The sequence below is a fragment of the Ornithorhynchus anatinus genome, chromosome 12, assembly GCF_004115215.2.
Source record: "Ornithorhynchus anatinus isolate Pmale09 chromosome 12, mOrnAna1.pri.v4, whole genome shotgun sequence".
NCBI lineage: Eukaryota > Metazoa > Chordata > Mammalia > Monotremata > Ornithorhynchidae > Ornithorhynchus > Ornithorhynchus anatinus.
In genome coordinates, this window is record NC_041739.1 from 23,331,596 (window position 1) to 23,359,106 (window position 27,511).

The following is a 27,511-nucleotide window of genomic DNA, read 5'->3' on the forward strand; positions in this document are numbered from 1 at the left end:
GAAAGACCTCTAGCATAATAGATTTCATTTTCTTAAGCATAAACATGACCACATTGTGGGAGGAACAAATTAAAGACTGTAATTTTGGACATCATCCCAGAATTTTTCCTTACATAATAAGTCAAGAGAAACCAGTAAAGAGAAAGTCTTGGCATACAGTTTCAAGTAACACGTAAGAACTATTCGATATTTTTAGAGTAGGGGAAAAATCTAAACCCAGTTGCCATAATCCAGTTACAAATTTATAATTAGGATTTAAGTGAAACTAAAAGGAAATCAGAAGGACATTGCCTTTTCAAACTAATGCATTTAGATTGTGGAAGTCCTACCCAGGATACTGGGTGAAAGCATAGAACCTAAATGGACCCAGAGGGGAGTGCATGAAATCCCCCCCTGCAATTCCAGGGGGATGAAGGGGGTGTATTAATATGCTGTTCTCACTTTTCCAAGACTCTGAAAGCCAGAAGAGTTTCCTTCCTTCTCTTATATCCTGTGATAAGCACGGGGCTTTTATTATTAAGCACAGAGACTCCATCGCTAGGCAGCAGTAGCAGCTTCTACCAGGGGCACTAACCTTTCATTTTTTAACATGAGAGCAAGACTTTGAGGGACCAAGGAAGAAGGGACGAGAGAAGACAGGAGGAGGAAAAAGAAGCAAAAGGTATCAGAGGAGAACCACCTCCCCACCTCTACCGCCGCCCATTTTGTCTTCATCAACCACTGGGGACATGGGCACAAGCGACAGCCCTTGACCCCACCCAGGTTGCCTATTCATGGATGCCCACCCACCTCTGCTGCAAACAATATAATAATAACTATGGTGGCCCCTGGTAAGCACTTTCTATATGCCAAGCACTGTATTCAGTGCTACAGTAAATGCAACATAAGCACGTCAGACACAGTTTCTGTCCCTCTTGGGGCTCTCAGTCCAAGTCAGAAGGAGAACAGGTATTGAATCTCCATTTTACAGATGAGAAAACTGAGGCACAGAGAAGTTAAGTGCCTCCTCAGAGTCACACTGCAGGAAGTGGTGGAACTTGGCTGGAATTCAGATCCTCTGATTCCTAGACCGGCGCTCTTTACCTTAGGCTGCGCTGCTTCGAAAAAGCAAAATATAAACTTCTTGCCAATGACTCTAAGGATCTCTTCCCCACTTTTTATTTACTGTTTTAGGTTTTGTTTATTGTTGTATACTCTCCCAGGCACTCTCTGCACACAGTGAGCACTCAGTAAACACAATTGAATGAATGAATGAGTGAGTGAATGAAAAGGACATGTTCCTTGTTCTTCCCAAGATCACCTCTCGATTTGTCTCCAACTCAAGTCCCTCTTAGTGCCGTTCCCACAGCCTGAAATTCCCTCCCCTAACCTGCCAAAATTAAGCACTCCCTATCTTCAAAACCCATCCAGAATCTCACCTCGTCCCCGAATTTTTTCCTATTATTAACAATAATAAAAATGATAATAATGTTATCGGATGAGTGCTTTGCACTGTTCTAAACTCTGGGGTAGATACAAGATAATCAGGTTGGACACAGTCCTTGTCCCACATGGGGCCCAAAATCTTAAGTAGGAGTGAAATCAGTTATTGAATTCCCATTTTACAGAGGAAAAGACTGAAGCACAGAGATGTGGTATGCCCAAGGTCACACAGCACGTAAGTGGCAGAGCTGGGATTAGAATCCAGTTCCTCTGTCTCCCAGGCACATGCTGTTTTCATTAGACAATACCACTTCTCTCATAAATTCTGATTATCCTCAGTCATATCAGCCCAACAACCACCCTTATCACTTGTGCATAATACCTAAGTACATTCAATAATTTTGTTATTTCATCCAGGCAAATTCATTTTACTCCCAATCTGCTCTTACTATTTGTAAATATGTCTGTCTCTCCCACTAGATTGTAATTTACCTATGGGGAGTGGGGTTCCTATCTTTTTCTGTTTATCCTCCCTAAGATCTTAGTACTCAATGTTGCATTCCATTTCTCAGTAAATTGCATTACTGCAGTTGTTCATCTGAAAAACTAAGGCAACTAAAATGCCATTAGCAATTAAAAATACTTAATCTGGTTGAGATGACATTGAGAACCGTGTCTCTGATGGAAAAGGGAGAAAGATATACTGTAAAATGTAATGTTTACATAGTAGTGTTGAACGAATCTGATAACCAACCAGAGTAAACCTCAAGTGTAAAAATTAGCATAAATTAGATGAAGGGGAGAAATGATTTGAATTGACCGTGAGAAGAAATATAATTGATGGCAAAGAAAAATGAGACAACTAAAATGGATTGATATAAAGGCTTGAGTTTTGTTCCTTTTCAAATGCTTAGGTAAAAGAACAGCACACGGGAGTCAAATTTTCAAGTAAGGAATATTAGATGAGGAATGAAAAGCAGGCAATTATAATTCCAAAGCATTGGGACATAGCTGGAGTACTGGAAGATAGGTAATTTAGATAGTGTAGTTAACGAGGTATGTGAAATAGCAAATGAGACTTAATTTCAGTCAAGAACTAGAACAATTTAACACTGTAGGTCCCCTGCTTTTAGACCGCCCAAGGCTTAAAAGGGCACAACCTTATTTTTTCAGGTACAGGTACACCTTCGTTCCAAATGACCATATTATATGCACTGATTAATGACATATCCTAAGATCCATAAGCCCCGTCTGTCGTTATGTCTGGTCATCTCAGGAAATTCGGTTTCCTCCAAGCTCTCCTCTCTATTCATGCTATTCTGTTTTTGCCCTCCCCGGCTCTGAGCCATTGTGGGGGCACTCCCCAGCTTCTGTATCTTTCCCATGTGCTCCAACACTCTATTTTTAAATTTAATGTGCATACAGCATCACCCATCCATCAGTCGATGATATTTACTGAGCGCTTACTATGTGCAGAGCACTGCTTGGGGGAATACAGTACAACAGAATATGAAAATCTGAGAAGTGTGGCTTAATGGCTAGAGCACGGGCCTGAGAGTCAGAAGGACCTGGGTTCTAATTGTGTCTCTGCCACGTCTACTGTGTGACCTTGGCCAAGTCACTAAGTCCTCTGTGCCCCAGTTACCTCATCTGTAAAATGGGGGTTAAGAGTGTGAGGCCCCTGTGGGACAGGGACTGTTTCCAACCTGATTTATCTACCCCGGCTCTTAGAACGTCCTTTGCTTGTAGTAAGCGCTTAACGAGAACTGTAATTATTCATTATTAATTAGCAGACACGTTCCCTGTCCATAAAGAGTTTACGGTGTAGAGGGCACCCCAAGCCATCTCAGGCTGCGTGGGCTGCTGCTGCCTCCGCCCCCAAGAGGTGTCCTCCCCATACCTGTTGAAATATTGATAATTATGGTATTTGTTAAGCGCTTACTATGTGTCAGGCACTATGCTAAGTGCTGTGGTGGATAAAAACAAATCGGTTTGGACCCTCATTCTGGCCGGAGCTTGCTGTCCTCAGCCCCGTGCCAGGCGGTTAGTGCATCTTCTGTCACTGAGGCCACGTCCTGCTTATTATCCCTGCTCTCAGACCTCATCTGCAGACCTTTGTGGGGGAATGGAAACTGGGATGGAACGGGAAAAGATTGGGGCCCGGCTGTGGCCGTGGAGGCAACTGCTCTTCCCCGTTCCTGGCTGGTAGGCAAGGAAGGACTGGAGGGACGAATCTAGCTCTGCTGGCAGCGTAACGGTTGCTATGAAGAAAGTTCAACGAATTAATAAAATACTAGAGTCTGGTTTGGGGAGACAAGGGAGGATGGGGTTGAATAGGGCACGCACAGGGGAAGAAAAGACCCTTGGAACAGGACAAATAAGTAAATGAGAAGCACAGAAAAATGATCATTTTTACATTATCATTTTTACTTACCCATGGGCCTGGTCATTAGGACTGGGCTGGTTCATAAACGCTGGAAAATTTAGATTAAAATAGTTCTTTATAGTGAGAAGAAGCAGCGTGGCTCAGTGGAAAGAGCACGGGCTTAGGAGTCAGAGGTCATGGGTTCTAATCCCTGCTCCGCCACCTGTCAGTTGTGTGACTTTGGGCAAGTCACTTAACTTCTCGGTGCCTCAGTTACCTCCTCTGTAAAATGGGGATTAAGACTGTGAGCCTCACTTGGGACAACCCGATTACCCTGTATCTACCCCAGTGCTTAGTACAGTGGTCTGCACATAGTAAGCGCTTAACAAATACCAACATTATTATTATTTAGAAACAACTATTTGCCCCCAGTATGGTGTCCTATCCCTTAAAAAAAAATTAGAAATTACACAATCCATTCTTTTTACATGGGCTATACAGTTGTGTAAATTGTCTTTGAAAAGAAATCTAGGAATCAGTATCCAGAATACCATAACTAAACACGTTAACATGTCCCCTAATGAAATTCAGACCTTCAACAATGCCTAATAAGACAGAATTTTAAAAAAAAATCCCTTGTTTTTCAGAATCTTGAAAGGAAACATTACTATATAATTTAGTATGATTTGTGACTTCACACAGTAGTTTAGTTAGTAGTTTAATATGTTTTGTCAATCAAATATTTTTAATAGCAAGATTCAGAACATTTTATGTTTTAGCAGTACTAATAGGGGCTGTAGTTGCTGTTTCTATTCAGTTGCTCGCAAAACTTTCTTTAATGGCCCAGTGTCAGTTTCACAAGTGAAATACTTTGGGAAGTTTTAGTTTTATTGCCACTGGCTCCTGTAAACCTGCTGTAGTTTTTTTTTTTTTTTCCTGTGAGGAAACCTCCAGTAGAGGCTCCTACACTGGACATTCAGTCAGCCAATAAATTGTATTTATTGAGTGCTTACTGTGTGCAGAGCACTTTATTAAGCACTTGGGAGAGTATGACATAATATAACAGAAACATTCCCTGCTCACAATGAACTAACAATCCAGAGGGGGAACCAGACATTAATATAAATAAATTACAGATATGGATATAAGTGCTACGGGGCTGGGAGGGGAATGAATGAAGGGATCAAGTCTGGGCGACGCAGAAGGGAGTAGAAGAGGAAAGGAGGGCTTAGTCAGGGAAGGCCTCTTGGAGGATTCGTGCCTTCAATAAGGCTTTGAAGAGGGGAAAGTGATTGTCTGGTGGATATAAAGAGGGAGGGCATTCCAGGCCAGTGGCAGGACATGGGTGAGAGGTGGGCGGCGAGATAGACAAGATCAAGGTATATTGAGAAGTTTAGCACTAGAGACATTCCCATTGGAATAACTTCCATCATCCAACTCAATAGGACAAGCTGCCTTTCTTCAGTAGAGGAACCTGTCAAAGCAAAAAGAATGGCTTGAGGGGTTCTCCCGGTTCCTATCAGACATCACTGAAGCGTCTTGGGAAATATTTTCTTCTGATCACTTGTCATTAGGGTGGCCATTCTTCCAGACAGTCCTATTTTCAGCTGGTTTGTCCGGTATTGACGTAGCACCGGAGGCCTTAAAATCCAGAGTTGTTATTTGAATCCCACAGTTTCTCTCCACTGGGGCTTCTGCCACCGAATGTTGTGGCTTGGAAAGGGAGGGAAATCAACGGCTCTGCAAAAGAGTGGAACATGTCCTAGTGAAGCGCTCCACGTTCTGCAGACTTCTGCCAAAGGTTCTCCATTTTGTCATTAATGTCTTGTTTTCTAACCTGTGTAACAGCTCGGACTAATGTATGTCTGTTACTTTCAGGTGGACAAAGGTCCGGCCAGGGTTGGCTAGTGCTGTTGGGAGCCATCCTACATCTCATTGCTCTCTCCCTCTTTCTCTGCATTAGCTGCATCTTCCTGAACTTGAACAAGCCTTAAAACCTCAGGCCATTTAACCAGAATCCTGCCCCTATTATGGTACAAAGTTGCTCCCTCCCAAAGCCAGCCTCCCAGCAGATTCCTTGCCCATTGTCATTTTTCCAGGATAATTGGTTTTTGTGCACTTCTTGTTGTAATGTGCATTTGGAACCAAATTCCCACAGGCAGATACCTTATTTTAATACAGTGGGATGAAAGTGGCAGTTTGAAAAGTGAGTCAGGCAGATCTGTGTTGGTATTCTAGATGATCTCTTTCTTGTTCTCCGATCGCAGTTATAATTTGGAAGCTGTAAAGATCTTGAATTTAATGAAACGTAGTGGTAACGGTCATTTAGGTATTTCACATAGAAGTGGATTAGTGCATTTTCTTCCTGAATTTGCTCAATCCTCTTATCCCCAAATTGTAACACAGATGCTGCATCACAAGATGCTTTGATTCTTTGTAGACCACAGGTAATGTTATCTGGCCTGTGGATTCCCACAGCTAATGTGAGTTGGGTCAGATAATGGGTTTTAAGATGCTGCTGTGGCTTTGGTGCTAGTAAGTTTCTCTGCACTGAATGAGTGAATGAATAGTGAGGCAGCAGGACCTAGTGGAAAGAGCCAGGGCTTGGGAGTCAGAAGACCTGGGTTCTAATCCCAGCCCTGCCACTTGCCTGCTGTGTGATCTTTGGCAAGTCACATCACCTCCTGTGCTTTAGTTTCCTCATCTACAAAGTGGGGATTCAGTACCTGTTCTTTGTCCTGCTTAGACTGTGAGCCCTAAATGGGACAGGAAGAGTATCCAAACTGATTAACTTAACTTGAGAAGCAGCATGGCTTCGTGGAAAAAACAGGGGCTTGGGAGTCAGAGGATGTAGGTTCTAATCCTGGCTCCACCACTTGTCTGCTGTGTGACTTTGGGCAAGTCACTTAACTTCTCTGTGCCTCAGTTCCCTCATCTGTAAAGTGGGGATTAAGACTGTGAGCCCTGTATGGGACAGGGACTGTGTCCAACCCGATTATCTTGTATCTACCCGAGCGCTTAGAACAGTGCCTGGCACATAGTAAACACTTAAGATACATTATTATTAATAATAATAATCTCTCCTGCTCCCCCCCTTAGCTGTTATGAAGATATTTTTATACTCTGTTCCTTCCTCTTGTAATCCATTTTAGTTCTGGTCTCCCCTGCTAGACTGTAGGCTCTGTAAGGACGGGATCACTTCTACCAATTCTAGTTTACTCTCCCAAATGCATAATACAGTGCTCTGCAGGTGGTTGGCACTCAGTCAATGAATGGTATTGATTGATTGGACTTACTCAACATGATCTGTGGAAATGCTTTAAATGTAATGTATTCAGCACTTAGAAAAGAGCTTGGCACATAGTAAGCACTTAACAAACACCATCATTATTATTATTGGGCCAGGTGAGTAGTCTTTTTTTGAGGTTGCAGGTATATGGAATGGCTGTCCATGTTGTTCAGGTACAGGTACAAAAACGTATTATCAATGCAGATCTCTAGATGATCCCAAACTTTTTTAGTGTTTTTTTTTTCCTTCTTAAACTCTTTGATTCTGAGAATATTTAAGGAGCCTATATAGTAAGTGGCCGGTGTTATTTTCTGATGTTATAATCTGAAAATGGGGTCTTTCAGTACTACAAATTGCAGATACAAAATTATAACTTAGACTGTGAGCCCATTGTTGGGCAGAGATTGTATCTATCTGTTGCCGAATTGTACATTCCAAGCGCTTAGTACAGTGTTCTGCACATAGTAAGCGCTCAATAAATACAATTGAATGAATGAATCATAATAATAATAATAATCGTACTTGTTAAGTGCTTACTATGGGCCAGGCAATGTTCTAAGTACTGGAGGTAGATACAAGTTAATCAGGTTGGACACAGTCTCTGTCCCACATAGGGCTCACACTCTTAATCCCCATTTTACAGATGAGGTAACTGAGGCCCAGAGAAATTAGGTGACTTGCCCAAGGTCATATAGCAGACGTGTGGCGGAGCCAGGATTAGAACCCATGACCTTCTGACTCCCAGGCCCATGCTCTATACACTAAACCATACTGCTTCTCTATATGCTAACATCAGGAATCCGCCATATTTTACGGAAAAGACGAATCATTGCTGGACTCCCTTAAGTGCTTTTTTTTAAACAATCTCCAAAGTGAAAACTATACTAGTTTACAAGATCGCTTAAGTTGGCATTCTAAATGGCCCTCTCATTATGTTCACTAAAAGTGTTCCTCCAAGAGCTAATGAATAGGCTGACGTGTTTTAAACATCAAACTAATTTTGATTAATTCTATAACTCGCAAAGCCATGGGTAAGATAACAATTCAAAATCGTTAGGTGCTGATCAATTAAAATTCTAAGACGGTGTGCTGAATCCATCTCTTCAAACTAATAATCTGAATTTAGGATTGTTCCATTATGTCAAAAAGGAGAGTACCTGGCAAAGCATCAGATAGGAAACCTTCCCATTACTTTAAAAAGGCCCCATGGAAAGGAGCAAAAGAGGGTACGAAATGAGAAACAGTAGTAACAGTTCTGATCAGAATTCTAAAAACACAAAAAAGTAATTGGTCATGCATATGTAGAAATTCCATTTAAAAAATAGAAAAGTGGGATTGAGAACATTACTGCCTTCATTTACATACTCCTTATCTCTAGTCTCTTTTAAAATTAAACCAAGAAAGCTATATTATGTGGTGTCTTTATTTAAATTAGTTGAAATTAGTATTCTGCCATGAATGAAATTGGAACTCCAGCTGCAGAATAAGAATTTGTCTGCAGTATTCGCAGTTTGACTGTCTTTAAGTTTGAGTACCTTACTCTGGGGGGGGTTCCCTGTACTTCCCTGAACATACGGTGGGAGTGTGGAAAAAGAGAGGACATGGGCAAAGTGTTGAAATTTCCTCTATGCCCATGTCTTTGTCTGAGTAACAAACCAGGAGTGGGACTGTAGGAGATTATAATTTGTAGCTGAAGTGTTAGTTATATCAAACTTGTTAAAGACTACAGCCAGTTTTTTCAACCATAAACCATGTCTAGATCAACGCACTCTTGGTCCCACAGTTTGCTTGATACACTTAAGTGACAAAGCTGTCTCAGGCAGGTATTTAAGGTGCGCATATTCACACCCCTTCCTAAAAAGCTACATTTATCGATCTGAAAGCATTTGACTCCTGGAGGAATAACAGACTCATGTTCTAGCCATCCGTAATACAGACTGGCAGCAGTAACAGCATTCCCTCATCAACACGAACCCTGAGAAGTAGCATGGCTTAGTAGATAGAGCACGGGCCTGGGAGTCAGAAGGTCATGCGTTCTAATCTTGGCTCCCCCACTTGCCTGCTGCATGAGCTTGGGCAAGTCTTTTCACTTCTCTGTGCCACAGTTATCTCCTCTGTAAAAGTGGATAGAGATTGTGAGCCCCACATGGGACAGGAACTGTGTACAACCTGATGTGCTTGTATCTACCCCAGCACTTAGTACGGTACCCGGGACATAGTAAGCGCTTAACAGATACCCCAATTATTATTATTACTATTGTGTGTGATATCTTCTAATGAGAAGCTGCCCCACTGAGGCCAAGCCAAGGATCCACACAACTGCCCCCTTCTTTCCAGTCACCAAGGGTCCCCGCTCCCAGTGTACTCCGCGCGTGCTGGGCCGGAAGGGAAAGCTGCTGCCTTGTGCCCTCAAACCCCTCCACTGAGGCCGAGAAGAGCATCCACGGTAACTTCTGCTTTCCCTCCGGCCACCAAGGGTTCCCGCTTCCTGCATCTCTGGGTGAGCTGGGCCAGGGATAAAAGCTCTTGCCTTGTGCTGCTGCTGTTCCTTTTTCCACACCAAACAGCCACACTGCCTCTCTGGGAACTGGCAGTGACCCTTTACCGCGCCGCTGAGGAGAATCCGTTCCAACCTGCCTTCTACCACCCACAGCATGAGGCTTCCACAAAATCTCTGGAAGACTGGTGGTTGCTGTAGGGTTGCCGTGGCTACCTATGTTCCTTGGACTCTGAACCCCTGGGGAGCCAGAAATTCTACTCCTCTGGCCACAGCACCCTACTGATTTTGTTCTTAGTGTATCTGCCTGCGTTGTGTTTTAATGTTTCCTCATTTCTGATGTCTGTTTTCGGGCCCTTTTCCTCACTTATACTCCTAGATTGTTTGCCCCCTGAGGAAATGCAGGCTTGGGAGTCAGAGGAACCTGGATTCTAAATCCCAGCTCTGTCATTTGTCTGCTGGGTGATCTTGGGGGAGTCACTTAACTTCTAGGCCTCAGTTACCTCATCTGTAAAATGAGGATTAAGACTGTGAGCCCCATGTGGGACAAGGACTGTGTCCAACTTAATTAGCTAGTATCTACCCCAGCCTTAGTAATAATAATAATAATAATGTTGGTATTTTTTAAGCGCTTACTATGTGCCGTGCACTGTTCTAAGCTCTGGGGTAGGTACAGGTAATCAGATTGCCCCACGTGAGGCTCACAGCCTTCATTCCCATTTGACAGATGAGGGAACTGAGGCACAAAGAAGTGAAGTGACTTGCCCACAGTCACACAGCTGACGAGTGGCAGAGCCAGGAATCGAACCCATGACCTCTGACTCCCAAACCTGTGCTCTTTCCACTGAGCAACATTGCTTCTCTATTCTATTCTTTCTCTATTCTATTCTCTATTCTTTACTGAGTGCTTACTATGTGCAAAGCACTTTACTAAGCACTTGAGTCCTACTAATCTTCTCTGTTGCTGCTGTTCACACTTTCGCTTCCCTGCCCGCCGCCAGCATCTTCCTATTATGAGGTCACCGGGCACCGGGCTCTCTATTCTCTTCCCTATATCTTTACCCTGCTTAGGCAATTTATGCTAAGGTGCTGTTATTGAAGTGCAATATGAAAAATGTGTTTCTACGACATGGCTTACTGTACCTGGCACATAGTAAGCACTTAACAAATTTAGAGCTGGTATTAGAACCCAGGTCCTCTGACTCCCATGCCCAGGCTCTTTCCAGTAGGCCATGCTGTTAATTAGGATGGACACAGTCCCTCTCCCATATAGTGTTCGTCATCTAAGTGCCAAACGCTGTAATAATTTTTAATATTTACTGAGCAGCTACTGTTGCAGAAAACTTTACTAAGCCCTTGAGAGAGTACAGTAGAGTTGTGAGAGACCAATATTAGTGAACATGATCCCTGTCTCAAAGAAGCGTGCCATCTATTGGGGAGAAAGGCCCTGAATGAATTTACAGATAAGAGGAAGGAGGAAGAGTACACAGAAGAAGTGTAGCCCTGTGGAAAGAGCACGGGCCTAGGAGCCAGTTGCTTGCTGTGTGACCTTAGGCAAGTCACTTAACTTCTCAATGCCTCAGTTGTCCTACTTACACTGTGAGCCCCATCAAGACAGGGAATTTTGTCTAACCTAGTTAACTTGTATCTACCCCAGCGCTTAGAACATGTTTGACATAATAAAAGTGTAACGAATACCGTAAAAAAAACTCCTTGCCATTGACTCTGATGTACTCAGTTACCTTGCGCCCTCATATCTTATCTCAATCAATCAGTCATATTTATTGAGCACTTATTGTGTGCAAAATGCTGAACTAAGTGCCTGAGAGAATACAATGTAAGAATTGGTGACACATTTCCTGCCCATGAGTTTATAGTCTAGGCAGTGTTACAGTCTTACAATCAGCTTATCTTGCTTATCAGCAGCGAATTCATTTTTTTCCTCTATCAGCAACCTACTCACTGTACCTCGATCTCTCATCTATCTCGCTGCTGACCCCTTGCCCACATCCTGCCTCTGGCACAGAATCCTCTCCCCCTTCATAGCCGACAGTTACTCGCTCCACCTTGAAAGCCTTATTAAAATCACACCTCCTCCAAGAAGCCTTCCCCGACTAAGCCCTCTTTTCCCCTACTCCCTCTCCCTGCTATGTCTCCCTTACACTTGGATCTGTAACCTTTATCCACCCCACCCTCAACCTCACAGCATTTATGTTCATATCTGCAACTTATTTTAACATCTGTTTCCCCCTCTAGACAGTAAGCTCCTTGAGCGTAGGAAATGTCTACCAGCTGTACTCTCCCAAACACTTAGTACAGTGCTCTGCACCCAGTAAGTGCTCAGTAAAGATGATCAATTGACTGATGTTCTTTGAGTACTGCTTAATATTGAAAGGGAACACTCCTGTGGGTGAGTTCTTCCACATCACTGGGTGGCTGAAAAGATAGACTTTTCCACCCAGCCTGACTTCAGAGATAGTAGGGCATCTTTTCTTGGACCTTTCCTAATAAGGAGGGATGGGGGGAGGTGTCATGCATTCCTAAATAGTGCTACACAGGCCTGACAGTGCCAGAATTTGCTACTACTTCAGGAAGTCAAGTGGTTATATAAGCCGATGCACTGCCTACAGCCGAGATAACCACAGACTAACTTAAATCTGAAGAGTGGAGCAGAGCTAATCCCCGATGAGTTGAATATGGGAGAAAAGTGGCATTTTCTATTGAGCATTCAGTTGGATTTATTGAACACTTACTCTGTCCAGAGCACTGAACTAAGTGCTTGGGAGAGACAGTAGAGACAATCCCTGTCCACAAGGAGCTTACAGTCTACTTGGGGAGACAAACAGGACACGAACATAAATGCTGTGGGGCTGGGGAATGGTGATTATGGAAGTGCTTAAGGGTGATGTGAGGCTGGGGAGAGAGGAAAGTCAAAATTTGTAAGGGATACAGACCCAAGTCCATAAGTGCCCTAGAAGGGAAGGCATGAACAGTTGGAAAAATGGGGAATTCAGAAGGAAGGCCTTTTGAAGGGGGTGTGATTTTAGAAAAGCTCTGAAGATGACAGTGGTCGTCAATAGGATAAGAAAGGGATGGGAGTTTCAGGCTAGAAGGAGGGCATAAACAAGATAAGTCAGTAAGATGAGATCAAAGTACCCTAAGAAGGTTGATGTTAGAGAAGCAAAGTGGGTGGACTGACTTGAAGTGGGAAATTAGTGAGGTTGTGTAGGAAGGAGATAATTGAATTTATTGAGTGCTTACTGTGTGCAGAACATTGTACTAAGCACTTGGGACAGAGTATGACAGTATGACAGAGTTGGTAGACATGTTCCCTGCCACAATGATGTGTGGTTGAGGGATATTGGGAGTCCTCCTAAGGTTACTGTGATTATTACGGGAGTCCTTTAGACTTCGTATCGTTCCTGCACAAACCCCTGTAATAACCCTGGGGGAATTTCTTGGCTGATTAGTAAGGAATGTGTATTCTGCTTCTGTTGTACTTTGGTGTAGTGCTTAGAACTCAGTAGGTGCTCAGTAAATATTATTGATTAGTGAAGAGAAGAGAGAAGGATGTTAAGGATAGAACCAGAAGAGTGAGTTCTCTGGGGATTTGTTTTCCCTCAGCCCAGTTTTCCAAAGGTTAAACAACATCTTATTTGAATTGAACAGTATGCTGTGCTTTGTGGTCCTTTATCTTGTCTTATGTTGTCAAGTCATCTTCGACCCATAGCGACACCATGGACACATCTCTCCGAGAACACCCCACCTCTATCTGCAATTGTTCTGGTAGTGGATCCGTAGAGTTTTCTTGGTAAAAATACGAAAGTGGTTTACCATTGCTTCCTTCCATGCAGTAAACTTGAGTCTCCGCCCTAGATTCTCTCCCATGACGCTGCTGCCCAGCATAGGGGAATCTTGACCTTTAGCAGATTGCCTTTCACGTGCTAGCCACTGGTCAAGCTAGGAATGGAATGGGTCTGCTTGACACTCTGTCCCATAGTTAAGACTGGTAGAGTACTGGAAACTCTCCAGGTGTGACCCTGAAAGGTAATTACCTTCCGCAAAGTACTTTGGATGTACTGATCATCTGCTGTCAGAATATTTGCAGTACGGCAGTAAAAACACTCTTGTGAATTGGGCCAACAGGTTCTTTGAACTTTATACTTTAAGAAATAAAGTAACCCATAAACATATTTGTAATATTTACCAACTTTATTCTGCCATACTTTAATGCACACTGTAATTTGCTTTTAATACAGAGGAAATATGCATTACATGCATTTTAATGCCACTGTGATACTGAAACTCTGAAGGGAAAACCCCTGCCATGTTTCCTTATTCTTAAAATTCATTGAATTTCCTTTTTCTTTTTTTTCTTTTTTTTTTTTTTGCTAAAAGTAAGGAGGCTTTGCTATGACTTGTATGTTTTCTTTCTAGGTTAACCTTTTCATTTTAGCTGATAACTATATTTATAAACACAAAAACTGCAGAACAAGTAATTTTTATTTCCCCAGGGAATTGGATCATGTTACATTTTGATAGTGGTTAAAGGAAAGTGCGTTACAGGAGAATTTTGGGAACACATTACACTTTAGAATGTCTTTGATCAGTTGATCAGTTGTTGAAAACTGGATTTTTCCCCCCAGGAGTTAAATTCTGTTTTAACTTAATTCCACCAGAGCTCAAGCTTGCCTACTTTTATTACCTGTGTTTTCCCTGAAGTCAACAGATTATTTGAAGGTGAAAATAAGATTTTTTTTGGTCCATTTGAGGCAGCTAAAATTGAGACTTACAGATCGTGGCAAGGAATTTATGGAAAAGCTTGATTTGGTCAAAGTAAAGTCTTAGTTGGTTTCAGGACAAAATCAATGTCATAAGTTGTGTCCGTAACCAAATTTGGCATGGGGTAAAACATTTTTTGTTAATCATCTGGTTATCTGGTTGACACTGAATAATAAAAAGCTCATAGCTCAATTTTTTTCACAAATATGAGTTATAAGTCGATAGACTTTCCCCCTTCTAGTGCAGACAACTTCTGTTCTTATTTCTAGGAGAAAGAATAATCAGTGCAGTTGTATTTGAGTGCTTACTACGTGCAAAGCACTGTACTCAGCACTTGGGAGAGTACAGTACAACAGAATTAAAAGACATGTTCCTCGCCCATAATGAGCTTACAGTCTAGAGGAGAAGACAGATATCAATATGAATGAAGTTGTGTCGGTGAGGGAAGGTGCCATAATTTAATTTAATGTTCTCTTTTTAAAACATTTGTATGTATTATACAATTACATATTCCAAGAATAGCAATTTTAAACTCTTCACTAGATTATCAATTTCCAAAAGAAAATTCAAGTTTTGAAGAATGTCTTATTTTTTAAAGATACTTAAAAATTCAGTGTGTTCACATTCAGATAAATCCAATACCGAATTTGATTTTGGTTTCCATGAAATTTATGGGCAAGGTTCAAAATAATAAAGATGGTATTTGCTAAACGTTTACTATGCGTCAGGCACTTTTCTAAGCGCTGGAGTAGACACAAGGTTATCAGGTTGGAAGCAGTCCCTGTTCCACATGGGCCTCACGGTCTTAATCCCCATTTTATAGATCAGGTAACTGAGGAACCGAAAAGGGAAGTGACTTGCCTAAAGTCACAGAGCAGACAAGTGGCGGATTCGGGATTCGAACCCAGGTCAAAGACAGGGAAAAAGTGAGGAATTGCACTTGTGTGAAAATAAGTATTGGGTTCGACAGACTGATACCCATTAGCCAAGAGTTAGCATATAGAGAACTTGATGTGTCACAAGACACTATTTCTCAGGTGCCGGCATTGTTTTTTGGTGCTAGGGTTTTGTGTTCTGACCCCTTAAACTTTTGATCCAGGATGAGTCAAGTTCATAAAAGGGAACGTAGAATTCCTTGGGGTGCTTTCTTTCACCAAATTGATTTTTATCTATTAGATTTCCTAGTGAGAAGCAGTGTGGCCTAGTGGATAGAGAACGGGCTTGGCAATCAGAAGTTTACGGAATCTAATCCCGGCTCCTCCACATGTCTGCTGTGTGACTTGGACAAGTCATTTCACTTCTCCTGGCCTTCATCTGTCTAATGGGAATTAAGAGTGTGAGCCCTGTGTGGGACAGGGACTGTGTCCAACCTGACTACCTTGTCTTTACCCCAGTGTTTAGAACAGTGCTTGGCACATAATAAGTGCTTAACAAGTACCATTATTATTATTATTTATTGCTATTGTTCTTGTCTGTCCGTCTCCCCCGATTAGACTGTAAGCCCATCAAAGGGCAGGGACTGTCTCTATCTGTTACCAATTGGTACATTCCAAGCACTTAGTACACTGCTCTGCACATAGTAAGTGCTCAATAAATGCTATTGAATTAGTGTCTTCATCTTCATATATTAATCAAAATGTAGAGCCAGGAAATCTTTCTTAAGGGTGACTGCAATAGCAGATTTGGACAAAAACCAAAAACAAACCAAAAAAGGTGAAATTTCCTATAGGCAAAGCTACTAATTAGGAAGTGTAAAAAATTCCAGGGTTTTGATTGTGTACTTGTGTGTCCCTGTTTACCTTTCCTTAACATTATTTCCCAGTGTGTCTCCCTTTATCTTCCCCCCATTTTTCTGATAACACTGTTATGGTAAGTAGAGTTTGTCATTCCCTCCCTCCAGCCCACTACTACAACTGCTTAGGCTCTCAGATGCACACATGGTTGGTTGCACACCCAACACCCCTAATGGTAACGCAACACATCACATTTAAGCACAACTCTATTCCCCAACACCCCTAATGGTAACGCAATCATTTAAGCACAACTCTATTCCCCTGCACAAGACCACACCCACCTCTCTATAATAATAATAATAATGTTGGTATTTGTTAAGCGCTTACTATATGCTGAGCACTGTTCTAAGCGCTGGGGTAGACACAAGGGAATCAGGTTGTCCCACGTGGGGCTCACAGTCTTAATCCCCATTTTACAGATGAGGAAACTGAGGCATCGAGAAGTTAAGTGACTTGCCCAAAGTCACACAGCTGACAAATGGCCAAGCCGGGATTTGAACCCATGACCTCTGACTCCAAAACCCATGCTCCTTCCACTGAGCCACGCTGCTTCTCTGTGTATGCACACACACAGTCTTGTACGAACACCGCATAATTATGCCTTTACTTAATCCCACTACCTCACCTTAGAAATTGATGGTCCTTCTGCCTGGATTCCTAATGCTAATACCCTTTAGACTTTAAAATCGTCATGGGCAGAGAACGTGTCTACCAACTCTTTGGTACTCTCCCAAGAGATTAGTACATTACTCTCCACATAGTAAGTGCTTAATAAATGTCACTGATTGATTGATACTTGCTTGGAATATCGTCGTGACAAGATTTAAATAGGACACAGGTCATATTTTGATTGTACTAATGGAACCCTTCCCGGCCAGGGTAATTAACAGAACAACTGGGTGATTAGATTTCAGCCAGGGTTTAAAATTTACTGGACACCCCCTCCCACTCCACTGGACTTGTTCCAATAAAGCTGTTTCTTTTCCCATTTTTCCCTTGTTTCTAGAGATACATTTGCCCTCTAGTGAGACCCCTTGGTTTGTGAAAATCAGAGATTTTAGTGGTTTCCTCCAGTGTACGTTCTGATAAACTATTAAGGAAATTTGGATTAGCATTAGCCTCTTATTTTTTGTCTTTTGCCTTTAGAACAGTTTCTCAGGGAAAAATGGATCGGTCCTTTTAGAATTTAATTCTATGCTGAAGAAGTACTAATAATGCCCTAAAAATTCCTATACTGGAAATAGAATAGAGATGGCTTTTATGTTAATCATAGCATTGCAATGTTCAAAGTTCATTATAGCCTGATATTTTTCCATTAATTCCCCCTTTTTCCTATTTAGTGGTTGTTACCACTCCATGCTCTTGCCCCAGAAGCAGAATCTTGATGGGTTTCAGTGTAGAGTATTCATAGTCATCCCCATTTGATCAAATGTCTTGAGCTCTCGATATACTCTGAATCTGGACCAAAGAGAAAATTTGGAATTATAGAATTAATAGACATTTTCTAAATTCCCTTGCCCCCAAATTTGTTTTATTTCCTACTTGAGAACTTTTTGGCAGCTTCTCTACAAATAATGCCATTTTTAGATAACTTTTCTGACCAGACTCGAACATAACCACCTTCGCAATACTCTCCAGTAAATCATTTGCAAGTTGTCTCCCTGAGCACCATCTGCTCTAGACATAAGTTACCCTAAAATACTTCTTAGAACCTAAAAGTTTTTCCTACTTCTTAGGTCCTGCTTTCTTGTTAGATATCATTTCTCTCACCTTATTGTACATCTGACTGGAGGAAATACTAATTTAATGGAATATTATATTGCAGTTGTCTTAGACTATAGTCTCTTTCTTTTCTGGGATTTGCACTACTCTATCTATACTTGTGGATTACCACATTCCACAACCTCTCTCTTTCAACTAGCTTATGTAACCTTTTAAATGTGTTACCAGAATATCTTTGAATTTATTTAATGAATGGCTTGGATGGTATCATGTTTCATTTACTGTGGGGCAAAAACATGATAAGAAATGTGGTATGATTGTTGAATATAAACTTAATGCTACTGGGCTACTAGGTGTTAAATTAGAGTGATAGCACTAAATGTAATTGTGGCACATTGGCATATGACTTCAAATTCAAGTAGGCAAAATTTAAGAGATCTTAGTGTTTTAGATGGGATGGAAACTCTTCATTTTGAATGTGGGGCTAATTTGGTGGTAAAGCTTTGAGGTGGTGGAGCTTAGAGGAAACCCAGGAGGAAGAAGTGGAAAGGAAGAGAGGGAATAAGAGAAGACAAATGTGTCTGTGTAGTCTCCTAAGCGTTTATGAGCCCCATCTGGGACAGGGATTGTGTCCAACCTGATTAACTTGTTTCTACTCCAGTGCTTAGAAGAGTTCTTGGCACATAGCAAACACTTAACAAGTACCATAATTATTATTATTATTATTACAGTGCTCTACAAACAGTAAATGCATAATAAATATCATTGATCATTTGTGTGAAAAAATTTTAGGGCTGATAGTCACTTCTTTTTCATTTACGGCAAATATTTTGGATTACTAAGGATGATGAGGTAGAACTCATAAATAATGTGATAGACTATGTGGGGTATTTGTCTTACTCTGGTGTGAATGGACCTGTTTTAGCCTCTTTCTCTGGTTTAACTTTGAGTGTTTTTTTTTTTAATGATGATGGTATTTGTTAAGCGCTTACTATGTGCAAAGCACTGTTCTGAAATTTGTACAATGAAAGGGTGGAATTTTAACCTAAATTCAAACATAAAGTTAGTTTGGTAAGTTTCTCTGTATGGTTGCCATATCATTGTGAAGACTCGACAACTCAATTGCTTGTGTACTGTAGGAGGAATAGGTATGACCATCTGGGCATTTCTGTTGAGTAAAGAACCATTTCCATGAACAAATTGACCAAATTCAGAGTTAGAAATAGGAATTACCATATATTTTTAGAGTAGATCATTTGCATCTACTTTCAATTTCTATGTGTGTATAAAAAGAATGTAGCTTCATTTTTTTAAGTCAGGTAAAGGAAAAGAGCCTATCATCACAAGGGAAAATAAACAGGGAGCGTTGATTTGTATAAAAGTTATACCTAGTTTTGAAAGAAATTTTTAAAGAAGGCCGTGTAGCTAGTTTAAATCAATCTATGTTACTCAACAATGACCTTTTCCTTATCAAAGTCAGTGGATTTCAATCATGTAACAATATGAACAGAGCAAGAACCTGAAAAATGACAAGTCATATGTGTGATTTTTATGTGGTTGATATCCTGAGAATCATTTAAAATAGTTTAGTATTTTCAAAATTGTGGATTTATGACTTGAAACTAAAAATGTTGCTAATTCATTTGCAAAATCTTATATCAATAGTATTAAAATGATTTACATTGTTAAATAATGGATATATAAATAATGCAATAGGAATGATAAATACTTCCCAGGAGAACCAAGATGGGAAAAGTGTAATAGTTTTATTCATGTCAGTGCCCCAAATAATTATCTAACTTGCAAATATTCGCACACACTTCTTACTGAGTCAACTACTAATCAGTGCATAAGTCATTCTTCCAGGTCTTTAGGGTTCTGTTGAGTGAACTGTATTTTAATATGCCTTCATAACTTCTTGCAGGGAGTGGCAGAAGAGAATGGAACCTCATATAATATTCTAAATTTGTGTCAACTCCTTTCATTGTAAATTGCTTGTGGGCAGGAAGTGTGGTTTTTGCATCTGTCTTACTTTCCCAGGTGCTTAGTTCAGCTCATTTCATTCAAAAAACACTCATTAAGCGCCAGTATAACTAGTCTTCATTTATAAAATAAAGACTAGTGAGTGTCAAAAATTTGATTTCTTCAAGAAAATTCAGTAAATTAATGTGCTACTATGTATTGTCTTTAGTGAGGAATTTAAATATGTGCTAGGTAAAGCATTTCTTGCCCTCCAAACTTAAAGAAATATTTTGTAGGATATTAATATCCCTTTTTGTTTTGCAACATAACAGCTGACATAAATAATGCTCATTTAAAAAGTCATGATGATGATTTTGGATATGCTTGTGAAGGCTTTTATAACTTTGGGATTAATATTCAAAGTAGACTACATTAGAAATTATTTTTTAATCATTTTTCCAAAAATGTATTTACACATTTATTAGGACAGATGGGCATGTAATCTTTGATAGATGTAAGATTAATGAAGTGTATTTTTAGGATTTAGGATTTAGAGCCAAATTGTGAAAATACAGGGAAAAATATTTCCATTCCACCTTATGTAACAGGCATAAAGAATGGATAGAAAATAGAAGAAATTATGTCATAAGTATTTCTGTTTGATGGCCATCGCTGTCATAAACACTAATTTGTATTTTTAAAAAATATGCTCGCTTTTCAAGCTCCCTGTGGGCAGGAAACATTTATACCAACTGTTATATTGTATTTGTCCAAGCACTTAGCACCATGTCCTGCACACAGGATGCGCTCAATAAATGCAACTGGTTGCTTGATTGATTTCTAAATATAAAAATTGGGAAAGGTCAGTGTCAAAAAGAAGTAACGGTGCCTCATTTTTATCTATCCTAAAGCCATGACCAATTAAAAGGTTTTATTTGGATGTTGTCTCATATCAAGAGTAATATTAGCTTTTTTTTAATTTTGGGGTGTTTTTTTTTCCCACAGTTCTTCTTTGCGAAGTGTTTCTACTGGATCCTCAAGACCTTCCAAAGTGTGTTTGGTGTGTGGGGATGAGGCGTCAGGATGTCATTACGGGGTGGTTACCTGCGGCAGCTGCAAAGTTTTCTTCAAAAGAGCAGTGGAAGGTAAATGTTCATGTGGGTGTTCCTCTTTATACGTTTTTCTGATGTGTAGTTTATTTGCACAGTTAATTCCATAGAATTATTAGAAAGCCTTCAAAAATAATTTTTGAAGTAACTTGTCAGTGATGAATAGAAGTAATGCATTATCTGAAAGCCACCTGGAGGGTTTGTATTGTACAGTCTTTGAGTAAAGAACAAAAAGTTAAAGCCTTGAACTTAAAGCCACTGTTTGAGTCCATTTTTCTCTTCTGTTAGTAAGGCCGGAGAGAAGAATTCCGCTTTGCCATGAGAATAACTTGAGTGAGCTGGGTTATGACTATGTAAATGATACCATTTCTCATGGTGCTCTGTACATGCTTGCACACATGGGACTATAAAGTAGCTGCCTTTTGTATTTGAAAGTGAAACTACCGATGGTAAAAGCCTGTCATGTGTGCAGAGCACGCATGGATAAAGTTCTTCATCAGTAGTTTCATGTTAAAGATGAAGGACAGTGATATAAGGACAGAGAAGCAGCATGGCTCAGTGGAAAGAGCACAGGCTTGGGAGTCGGGGGTCATGGGTTTGAATCCCAGCTCTGCCACTTGTCAGCTGTGTGACTTTGGGCAAGTCATTTAACTTCTCTGTGTCTCAGTTCCCTCATCTGTAACATGGGGATTAAGACTGTGAGCCCCACGTGGGACAACCTGATCACTTTGTATCCTCCCCAGTGCTTAGAACAGTGCTTCACACATAGTAAGCGCTTAACAAATGCCACTATTATCATTACAATAATAAGTGAACAAAACCACATAAGAAAGTCCATTAATTGGTCAGGGTGATGGTCTGTCAGTCCATATTGTTTCTGAAAGTGGCAGTGGCTTAGTCCAACAGTGTGATGTTGTCCTCCGTGACATTTATTCTACCACTTACCATTCTTAACTTTCCCTCTAGTAAAACCAGGTGAACCTCTAGTCCACAATTAATCAAACCCAAACTGAAGGGTTCTATTTTTCCAGAAAGATGAACAAGAAAAAAGACCCATGCTGTGTGTGTGAGAGAGAGAGAAGAGATATATGCTCGAGAGTGAGATGAATCTCTCATCTCCGCTTCCTATTTCTCTCTCCCTTACTGCATTGAGTCCGCTTGAGTCCTCACCCCCTAAGCACTTAGGTACTCACCCCACATCCCTCACAGCACTTATATACCTATATTTCTTTAAGATAGGTTACTTCCCCCTACCTCTATTTTAGTTTCTGTCTCCTCTCACTAGATTGTAAGGTCCTTGAGAGCAGGAATCATGTCTACTAACTTCACTGTGCACACTTAGCATCGTGCTCTGCAGAGATTGAGGGCTAGGTAAATACTTATTGTTTAATCAGTTGGTATGAGGGGGATAGAGGAGGTAGGGAAAGACAGAGATCTAGGAGAAAGACCCCCTTCCTCCCAGCCTCCTTCAACACACACACATTTAATTAGATACACTCAAGGAAACTCATATGTTCTCCCCACAGAGATATCTTTTGTATAGAGCAGGTCAGAACATCAGGGGTGACAAAAAGAGCAAAATGAGAGAAGGTTAATTACAGCTGCTGCTGTGCCGCCTGCCACTCTGCTCTTTGGTGAGCTACCCACATTTACTGTTGGCTGGCATTTTCCCACATTGGCCTCTATGAGATCAACACCATATTTTGAGCAGATCACAGCAATCTGCTCTCAGATTGCTATCATTTCACTTCCTTTTTTTTAATGATATCTGTTAAGTGCTTCCTGTTGTGTTCCATTGTTCTGCATGCTGAGTAGGCACAAGGTGATCAGGTCAAAGTCCCTGCCTCACTTGGGGCACATAGTTTAAGCATTGAATCCCCATTTTAGTGTTGAGAAGAATGAGGCACAGAGAAGTTAAGTGACTTGCCCAAGGTCACACAGCTGTTAAGTGGCGGAGCTGGAATTAGAGCCCATGACCTCAGACCCCCAAGCCGGTGCTCTTTCCACTAAACCACACTGCTTCTCTTCCTTCCCCACCACTCCCTAATCTGCACTATGTTTAATCTCAAGATAACTTACTCATTGGGCTTCCTTTTGGTCATACACCTGCTTTTCCTTCCCCTTAATATCCAACAGACTACAGCTCTCCCATTTTCAAAGCCTTTCTGAAATCTCTCCTCCAGGAGGCCTTCCCTGACTCATTCTAGCCTCTCAAGGGGTTATCTCCCCACCCAGCTGCCACATCAGCATGTGGGTACCACCTAGGTGCTCTCAAATACCATAACCCTCTCCCTTCCTCACCCCTCAGCACTGTGCTCATTTGTATATATTTTTATTACCCTATTTATTTTGTTAATGAGGTGTACATCCCCTTGATTCTATTTATCGTGATTATGTTGTCTTGTTTTTGTCTGTCTCCCCCGACTGTAAGCCCGTCATTAGGCAGGGATTGTCTCTGTCTGTTGCCTAATTGTATATTCCAAGTGCGTAGTACAGTGCTCTGCACATAGTAAGCGCTCAGTAAATACTATTGAATGAATGAATGAATGAATAACCTGTACCTGCCTATCATATTTACTCACAGAATTTCTCCACTTCCTGAATCATATTTATAGCATTACAGTAGGTCTGAGGCTATCATAAATATTATTAAGAGTGTTAAATCTAGGAAGAAGAGGAGTGGGGAAAGAAGAATCAGAAGAAAAAAGAAGGGGAGAGAGGGCACATGAGACTGCCTCTCTTACTTGTCGTGCACTCTTCCAAGAGCTGAAAGCAGCGGGCACCCAATAAATTAGCACCTCTGACCCCTTTTATGTTCTCTGGGCGTCACCCTGCTGTTCTGCCCCCCACCCATCAGAAGACATGCGTGACCATCACTGGTTACCCTTGGTTTCTGGTTACTGGTTACAATAATCTTTTATTTCTGCTTCAAAAATCACCATGGAGGCAATTCTTCAAATATACACGGTAGCTTTGTTAAATGCAAACTTGCGTGCCTCTCGCCTTTTCCTTCTTCTTCCTATCTGTAATTTATTTTAATGTCTGTCTCCGCTAAATTGTAAGATCTCTGAGGGCAGGGATCCTTTCTACTAATTCCAAACACTCTCTTAATATTTAGTCACGTGATGCTGTTTATTGACAGGCACTCAATAAATGCTATTCCCCGATTTTAGAAATAAGTACAATAGAAATTATGAAATGAATGGGTAAACCAGAATTAGATATATTCACTGTGGGTAAAGAATGATGATGTATGTCTTTGAGCTCTCCCTAACTAGTACGATCCTCTCGTTCCTTGAAGAAGGAATGGCAAATGATCTGAAGGCAAGCATCTATGTTGCTTCAAGTGCTTTAAAACTAAGTGATCATGGGCATTTCTGTATCATGATATCTTTTTAGGTTGCTTTTAATATGAATCAGTTTAACAAAAGCAGTTGCAGACCCCAGATGCACTTTTTTTATTCTTGGTGAAGGCAGGTTCGACTGTAAATTAGACATTATCCAGCTCCAGAAAAGAAGCAATAATTTTGGTAATGCCTTTTGCTTTGTAGAACTCTCTCGTCAGTTTTAAACAATGGCTGTAACGTATCGTCGTTATACTAAAGCCCAGTTGTTAGGTGAAATTATTAAATTGTACATTGCATGAACTTCGTAATATGTTAGCATTACCAAGAGAAGCAGTGTTGCCAAGTAGATAGAGCATGGGCCTGGGAGTCAGAAGGACCTAGTTTAATCCCGGCTCTGCCACTTGCCTGCTGTATGACCTTAGGCAAGTCACTTAACTTCTCTATGGCTCAGTTATCTGTTTAGCAAAATGCATATTAAGACTGTAAACCTCAAGTGGGACATGGAGTGTGTCTAAACTGACTTTCTTGTAGAATAATGATAATAATCATGATGGTATTTGTTAAGCGTTTACTCTGTGCTAGGCACTGTACTAAACGCTGGGGTGGATACAAGCAAATCAAATTAGACACAGACCCTGTCCCATGTGGGACTCATAGTATCAATCCCCATTTTACAGATGAGATACTGAGGCATAGAGAAGTGAAGCGACTTTCCCGAGGTCACACAGCAGGCAAGTGGCAGCCATAGTATTAAAACCCAGGACCTTCTGACTCCCAGGGCCATCTTCTATCCCCTATACCATGCTGCTTCTCTGTATCTGCCCATCGCTTAGTACAGTGCTTGGCACATAGTGTTTAACAAATACCATTAAAAAAATCAGAAGAAAATGTGATCATAACACATGTCCTTTAAAAAGTTCAATTTCAATTCATATTTTAAAGGAAGTTTTGGGGAAAACAAAAGTTTGTTAAAGTTATAAAATATGTTTGAGGAAGATGATCAAAAAATTATAAAGTGCTTCAATGATAAATATTATATTAAGGAATTTTGCATTTCAATTTGTATTAAAATTCAGGTTTTCAATGGCATAAGATATGCTAATGCATATTGTCTAGATTTTATATTTTAATTGTCACAATAGTGCTCTGGTTTCTTTTCACTAATCGTAGGACCAGCACATCAACAATCACTGGATTTGTGGGTTCTGCTTAAAACTCGCAGGTATAGGCCTGGAATCGGAGAGCCTGAGTTCTTACTCTGGCTCTGCCAATTGCTTGCAGTGAGATCTTGGACAAGTCATTTAACTTCTCTGTGCCTCAGTTCCCTCTACTGTAAAATGGGGATTAAATACCTGTTCTCCCTCATACTTGGACTGTGAGCCCCTTGCAGGAGAGGGACTGTGTCCAAACCTAATAACTTGTTCCTACCCCAGAACGTAGATCAGTGTTTGACACAAAACACTGGGTTTGAGTTTTCATTCCAATCTTTTGTTTGCCAGGAAACCTCACCCAAGTTTTTTGTCTGCTTTCCCTTTCTGGATGTTATGTAATGTTATGTCTGCTGTATTGTTACAGTTGTGTATTTGACAGAATAGACTCAGTGCCCTATCAGTGTTTACGTTCATAATTCCAGAAGAGGAATGAGAATCATCTTGAAGGATCCCAGAAAGTCATCTTTACCATAATCTAGTTACAATCCCTCTAAAATGGTACACTCGTGGGAGGGAACGTTTCTGCTAATGCTGCAGAATGTAGGAAATCCAAACGTTTTTGATAATGATATTGTTAATGTCTCAATCAATCAATCATTAGTATTTATTGAGTGCTTCCTTTGCGGGGCACTGTACTAAGCACTTAGGAGAATACAGTGCAACAGAGTCGGTAGATGTGCTCCCTGCCTTCAAGGAGAATAAAGTCTAGAGGGGAAGACAGACATTAAGATAAATTAATCTATGGATGTGTATATAAGTGCTGTGGGGCTGAGGATGGGGTGAATATAAAGTGCTTGAATGGTACATATCTAAGTAAAAGGGTGATGCATAAGGGAGTGGGAATAGGAGAAAAGAGAACTTAATTGGGGAAGAAGGAGATGTGATTTTTATTAAGGCATTGAAAGTGGGGATAGTGGTGGTCTGTCAGATGTGAAGGGGGAGAGGGTTCCAGATCAGAGGGATGATGTGGGTAAGGGGTTGGTGGCAAGGAAGATGAGATCGAGGTACAGTGAAAAGGTCGATGTTAAATGCCATAAGAAAAAAAAAGCACACATCCAGCCTTTCTATCTGGCAGACAAGCAAAAGTACCGTATTGCCATGGAATTAGTAAATACATAAATTTCAAAAGGTAATACCTTGGGGCCATTTGAATGCTGATGGAGTAGCTTTTTAGTGTTCCTTATCTAGTGTGTCCTAAAAACGAGCACTGAGATGATAAGTGCATCATCAAAACAGGCACAACAAGGTGCTGTGTTTTGTCAGTTATTACAGTTGCTAAATGACAGTATTTCCTTCAGCATCAGTCATTTGCCTTCTTAACTTTCTGTTGTTCTCTTCCAATGAGTTGTGAAAACTAGTTGCTGTTTAGAATTTTGAGAGAACCATGACTGGATTGACATTGGCCGTGTGATCCTTAGAGGATCTAAATGGATTTTTTTTGCCATTCCATCTTCAGAAAAGGGTGGGATTGGGAAAATAGGTAGTCTTCCTCATTCAGTCAGACCAGGAAAAGACCTGAAGAGGGGTGCTGGGATGTCAGATTCCAGAAAGTATTTTTTTGAGGAAATTTAGAGGAAAATAGATTTAATTAAAAGCCAAGCAGTGTTATAGCTGGTGAGTTTTAGTACGAAGGGGTAGTTAGAACTCCTGTTGTTACTCTGAACATTTGTGCATTACATAATGAAACAAAGCGTGGAGAAAAGTGTCAGGTGTGTGCCACACTGATGGAACTGGCTTGCTCAGGAGCAATTACTGAGAAGGCTCTTGCTGATGTTAGCTCCTAGTTTCAAAGGGAGTGAGCAACCATTTTAGCAGCTTGTTACGCCATGGGGAGCCATAAGCTGAAACTGTTAATGATTGGGAAAGTAGAAAAACACTGATGCTTTAAGAAGAAGCAAATCAAAAACCTGCCAATGTTCCACTTAACCTAGAAAAATTTCTGTATTATTAGATGCTTCTCTTCTCTAGGAGAAACTTGTTGTGAAGTCTGTTTCCTTGCTTTAAAGCCTCTT

The 27,511-nt window shown here is 40.8% G+C and overlaps 1 protein-coding gene across 2 annotated transcripts in view; it reads left to right on the plus strand.

Moving 5' to 3' along the window:
* Positions 1 to 27,511, plus strand: part of NR3C2 (nuclear receptor subfamily 3 group C member 2) — a 239,309-nt gene that overhangs the window by 116,560 nt on the left and 95,238 nt on the right. The window contains exon 3 of one of the 2 annotated variants that reach the window (XM_016228278.3): positions 20,838 to 20,989. In XM_016228278.3, the coding sequence (XP_016083764.2) occupies positions 20,838 to 20,989 (152 nt within the window). The remainder of the gene's footprint in view (positions 1 to 20,837; positions 20,990 to 27,511) is intronic. The other variant, XM_007671779.3, reaches the window with a different exon arrangement.